We start from the raw sequence: 6,000 nt of genomic DNA on the forward strand, positions 1-6,000 counted from the left end.
TGATTTTAGAAACAAGCCAACCCTGTTTCTATTTCATTTCACAAACAACACAGATTAACCATCAGAGGTGGGGGAAGCACTACAAAATGTGAACCACTGGAAATAATCATTGTTTGCTGATGATAAAATCACTTTCCTAGAAACCGAAAATATTGTTTTATTAATGTTGTTTTATTAATAAAAAATTAAAATGTTTTTATTAATAAAATTGTTTTTAATTAAATTTAAAAATAATAATTATATTATTAAAAGTTCAGTAAGGAGGTTCAATTTAGCCTACTCAGGGCAGGCCATGCCACTCAGGTGAACAGCAGCAGGGCACACCAGCCAGGAGAACAGATAGGCAAACTCAGGCATAGACCTCCCTGTTGGGCCAAAAGCCATGGTGGCTACCAGAAGTCCAGCCCCCAACTCAGAGGGAGACTCCTTGCTGGACCACAGGTCACACTGGCTACAAAAACCCCAGGTCACAAAGACAGAAGACCAAGGAGAAATAGAAACCAAGAAAGGAAACACCCATTCAAGAAAGACAAACTCAGAAACTGATACCTAGACCTAGATGTGCTCCAAACCTAGATATCTAGATGCCAGTGTAAGAACTCAGTCAACAAGGGCCAGGGCAGTATGTCACCCCCAGAGCCCAGCTGTCCTCCTAGAGCAAACCCTGAATGTTCCAACACAGCTGAAGCACAAGAAAATGACCTTAAAATCAACTTTATGAAAAAGTATAGATCCTGGTCTTATTGGAGATTCTATTACTGTAAAGAGATACCATGACCATGGCAACTCTTATAAAGAAAACATTTAACTGGGGTGGCTTACAGTTTCAGAGGTTTAGTCCATTATCATTATGGTGGGTCATGGCAGACATAGTGCTGGAGAAGGAGCTGAAGAGTACTACATCTTGATCTGCAGGCGACAATCTGCCACACTGAACATACCCCGAGTTTAGGAGACCTCAAAGCCCACCCCCAGTGACACTTCCTCTAACAAAACCACACCTCCTAATAGTGCCACTCCCTCTGATCTTTTGCCTGCTCTTGGGACCCTTTTCTTCCTACTGGGTTGCCTATTCCAGCCTTGATATGAGGGTATTTTCCTAGTCTTATTTTAACTTGTTATACCATGTTTGGCTGATATCCCTGTAAGGCCTGCTCTTTTCTGAAAGGAAACGGAGGAGGAGTGGATCTTGAAATGAGGGAAGCGAGGGAGAGAGCCTAGAAGCAGAGGAGGGAAGGGAAACTATAGTTGGGATGTTATATATGAGAGAATAATAAATTTTAAAAAATAAACTGACTCAAAAAAGTAACTGGAAATATGTCGTGAATAAAGAGTATCATTTATATAACAGTGAGCAAAAAAGCACCTGTTGGAGCTGGGCTGGATCTGTTGATCTCTGCATTGTGTCCCCTTGTGGTCCTGGATACCAATTCTTATGGTGATTTGTTACAGTATTAAACACTACCTGTGAACTGTTCATGTAGGCTTTCTTGTTAATACACTGTAACGCGTTAGCTGTCAGGACTATGGCCATCTTGAGATACAGCGAGCATCAATGGTATCTGAGATCAACAACTGTACTGTGACAGGGACACATCTGTGCGCCCACTGCGAGGAGGTCCATACTATTGCAGTTTGTCACCCACATCCATGGCAGAAAGAACAGACAAGTTAGAGGTCACTGAAAATCCCTATAGGTTCACAGACCCCTGAACTCTGTGAGGCTCTGTGGGGTCTGTGCTCTAGGCTAAGATCTGCCTACTGATACCTTTGAGCCCTCCTCCAGTTCCTAAGGTTTGTGGGTTACTTAAAAATCAGCATCTTCCCCATAAATTTTATTATTATATGTTGTCAGAGGCTTCTTGTTTGTTCTTGGCCACTCAGACCCGAAATAATTACACAGAAACTATATTATTTAAAACACTGCTTGGCCAATAGCTTAAGCATCATTCTAGCTTAAATTAACCCATTTCTATTAATCTGTGTATTGCCACGTGGCTGTGGCTTACCAGGCTGTGGCTTACCAGGCAAAGTTCTGGCATCTGTCTCTTCTGGCAGCTACATGGCATCTCACTGATTCCACCTTCTTTCTCCCAGCATTCAGTTTAGTCTTCTCACCTAGCTCTACTCTGCTGTATCACAGGCCAAAGTAGCTTCTTTATTCATTAACCAATAAAAGCAACACATATACAGAAGGAGTTCCCACATTAATTATATGTTCAATGGATGTTAACAAAGTGGTTTTCATGTTTTTTTTTTTTGTTTTGTTTTGTTTCAGATTTTGGTTTTTTAAAGACAGGGTTTCTCTGTAGCTTTGGAGCCTTCCTTGAACTCACTCTGCAGACCAACCAGGTTTTCCTTGAACTAATAGAGATCCTCTTGTCTCTGCCTCCCGAGTGCTGGGATTAAAGGTATGTGCCACCACCACCCGGCTTTTCATGGTTATTTTTTTAAGGGGCATCATCTAGGTGATGAATTTGTGGGTTTCTTTCATGAGATTAATCCTTCATGTTTAACACAGCTAGCAAACAAATAAAAAGGAATTTTAACTTTTAAAGATTTACTTGTATTATATATTTATGTGTATGTGTGTGTGTGTGGCCACATAGGTTAGGAGAGAATAAGATCCCCTGGAGCTGATTTACAGGTGGCTTTGATCTGTCCAAGGTGCCATCCCATGGGGGGGGCAGAGTGTAGTTTATGGTTTGGGTTCTCTCTGTTCACTTTATGCATCCCACATGTTGAACACAGGCAGGCTATCGGGTGTGCCAGTAAGCACCTTTACACATTAAGCCATCTTACTGGCCAGGGACTTTTCTGTTTGTGTTTTGTTTTGAGACAGGATTTTTATGCATAGCCCTGGCTGACTTGGAACTCACTTTGTAGACCATGCTGACCTTGAAGTCACAGAGATCAGCCTGCCTCTGTTTCCCAAGTGCTGGGATTAAAGGCGTACAACCACCACACCCAGATCTTACTTTTTAATATTACACTAAGAAAAAAGTAAAAATATATATTCAATGGATTGTCAAAGATACCATTTTAAACATCTAACAAATCAGACAGGTACCAACCCACCTGCCCCCAGTGCTCGGAGCAGAGAAGCTGCACAGCCCAGTGCCATAGCAACCAGCAGCCTGCACACCAGGGGCAGCTCCTGCTTGTTTTATGTTTTGCTTACTGGGCAAACCTTTCTTTGACACATTATCTTGCCATCAATAGTCTCCTCACCCCGAGAGGCTCCCCATACCCAACCCTGCCAAACACAGAGCAATAGGAAGAGTGGGCATTATATAAACACGACTGGGCACACAGCTCTGTGTCATCTTGCCTTTATCGTTGTTCCAAATAGAAGACAGTCCATGCGCCTCACAATCTTCAACCAGCTCTTGCTGCCAACGAGCGAAAACCCTTCCTGAAACAGCAATTAGGTGGGGTTAGCGACAGAAGCAGAAAGGGACCCTGGAGATACGGTGACAGGCTGACTTTACCTGCATGCCCATTCATAAAAAGGCTCCAGTATCTCTTAACTCATAGCAACACCTTTACAGGACGGACGCTCTCTCAACCTTCTGGGAAACAGCAGACGTGATGTGGTGGCCCCTGTACTGCTGGGACACATCAAGCCTTGATTTGGCGTGCCACTTCCCCAAGCTCCTGGGGCATGGGTGCTGGTATCACCTCTCCAGACTCAAGGGCATATCTGCTCTTTCTCCTGGCTCCTTTATCCTTGCCTCTTCTGTACAACCAGGGCACATCTCTGTTTCATTCTTTTCCCATGACTAACCACACTCACAGGGCAGGCGTTAATAATCTGGCTTTTTTTCATGCTGGCCATTTACCTTCTGTTTCCTCAAAGAAACAGATATCTGAGGTCTCCAGGATGGCAGTTAACCACATGCTCCTTTGCCCACACCTCCCACTGAACGTGACCCCACCGACTCCTGATTCCCCTTCCCCATGTTGCCCCATGCCCACAGGAAGTACTCAGACTTGAACTGGTGCCATATATGCAAGGAGACCTCAGCCCACATATATCCAAAAAAGGTTGGGATGTTGGGGATCTCCAGGTAGGAGCCCCATTCCACGCTCTGGTCTCACTTCTCCCATGCCAGACCCTGCCCCTGAAAAAGCCCGCCAAAAGTCAGCCCTTTCCCGGGGCTACTCAAGACCACACCTGTCTTGTAAGACGTGGTCATCATATTTGCCATGTGATTCCTCCCCTGCCTTCCCAGGAGTCACCCAGGAGTTGCTTTGCTCGACTCAGATTAGACCTGGATTTACTAATTCGGCCCGATGTGACTGATTACATAGGCCGCAGCGTTACTACCTGGGGATATAAACTTTTTGCTTCCTCTGAACAAGCTGGTACCTTCTTAATTCACACCCGTGGAAGCAATGCCACCAAATGCTAAGGTGAACGCCTCACCAGTGCCAAGTCCTGGCACTCATTTGAAAAATGGTTCTTGACCTCTTCGTATTAAAATGATACCGAAGTAGTAAACTCACATCCATACTTGCTGTAAAACACATTTCTATGCCCAGATTTACTCAAACGACCTTCTATTCCCCTGACACAGGCCTCACAATTCTCGTTTTTGAGTTCATCAGACCCACTTCTAACAGCATGGTTAGATTCCTCATCATAAGAACCTTATTTTCCCAATAATGGAGAATGTGAGGCCATGTGGGCTTTTTTTTTTTTTTTTTTGAGTATTCAGTTCTTTATTTACATCTGACAGAGGGGGAAAAGGAAGAAAATGGCAGAAAGGGCAGCAGAGGGCACACAAGTTTCACAGAGTGCCAACAGGGTCTAGCGCTGTCTGCAGAACAGACATCAAGGACCTTGCGGTCTACAGCTCTTAAGCTGCCTGCACCTTGCTAGGGATGCAGCCTAAGGTGGAATGTGTTCAGCCTGATAGCCCAGACAGCGAAAACTCCCTGTGTACAGTCTCTTTACCTGAGAAGGTCAAGAACTCAAAGGTCAAGGCAAACAAAAGAAAATGCCCTTGGCCATTCCAGCCTCCCCAGTTTGCTCTTTCTAAATCCCTAGAGATTAAATTTTTCCACTTCCTTGGAAAGTCACCAATAGTTTCTCTGTTAAAACAGGACAAGAAATCAGGCAAAACATTTATGGTTTCTTCTTCAGACTTTCTCAAGCTGGCATGGTGGTCCACACCTGAAAGACTCAGGAGTCCTGAGTCGGGAGGATTGCCACAAGTTTAAAGTCTGCCCAAGTTTCATAATGAGACTTAGTCTCAAAATAAAAACAAAAACTCTCAAATTTGTAAAAAAAAATATGTAATTGTGGCACCCCAAATAATAAGCTGTTGTTCTAGGTGGCAGGCTGTGGAGAGGGCATAGAGTACATTCATGAAGTACTTAGGGGGACAGTCTGATAATGCTGATCATTTAACCTAATAGTGAAAGTGTTGGGGACAATCTACAGGTCAGTCTGCACTCTTCCTGACCTGGGGCACGGATGGGATGGACATTACTGCATTCAATTTGATTGCATTTTATTTATTTGGCAGGAGGGACAGGTGGAGGGGTGGCATCAGGAAGTGCAGAGGTAAGAGGACATCCTGCAGGGATCAGTCCTCTCCTGCTACCATGTGGGTGTGGGGACTGAACTCGGGTTTTTAGGCTTAGTGATAGGTACCTTTCCCACTGACATGTCTCGGCAGCCCTTGCTGCAATTTAAAGAAGATTTTATGTGTATGAGTGTTTCGCCCGCATGTATATATGCACACCACATGTCTGCAATGCCCGCACAGTCCAGAAGAGGGCCCTGAATCACTTGGAACAGGAGTTACAGTGGGGTTCTGAGCAGGAAACCAAACCCAGTTCCTGTCAGAGCTGTAAGTGCTCCCCACTGCTGAGCCCCCTCCAGCTCCTCACTGCTGAGCCCCCTCCAGCTCCTCACTGCTGAGCCCCCCAGCTCCTCACTGCTGAGCCCCCCCAGCTCCTCACTGCTGAGCCCCCTCCAGCTCCTCACTG

General features: G+C 44.9%; 1 protein-coding gene across 1 annotated transcript in view; it reads right to left on the bottom strand.

The window, feature by feature from the left end:
- The window catches only part of Rec114 (REC114 meiotic recombination protein), a 96,694-nt gene that overhangs the window by 12,355 nt on the left and 78,339 nt on the right, over positions 1 to 6,000 (bottom strand). Inside the window, exon 3 of the mRNA XM_050151799.1 lies at positions 3,332 to 3,415. Coding sequence (XP_050007756.1) covers positions 3,332 to 3,415 — 84 coding nt within the window. The remainder of the gene's footprint in view (positions 1 to 3,331; positions 3,416 to 6,000) is intronic.

The sequence above is a fragment of the Alexandromys fortis genome, unplaced genomic scaffold (genome assembly GCF_014885135.2).
Source record: "Alexandromys fortis isolate MF-2015 unplaced genomic scaffold, M_Fortis_MF-2015_v1.1 scaffold_70, whole genome shotgun sequence".
Taxonomy (NCBI): domain Eukaryota; kingdom Metazoa; phylum Chordata; class Mammalia; order Rodentia; family Cricetidae; genus Alexandromys; species Alexandromys fortis.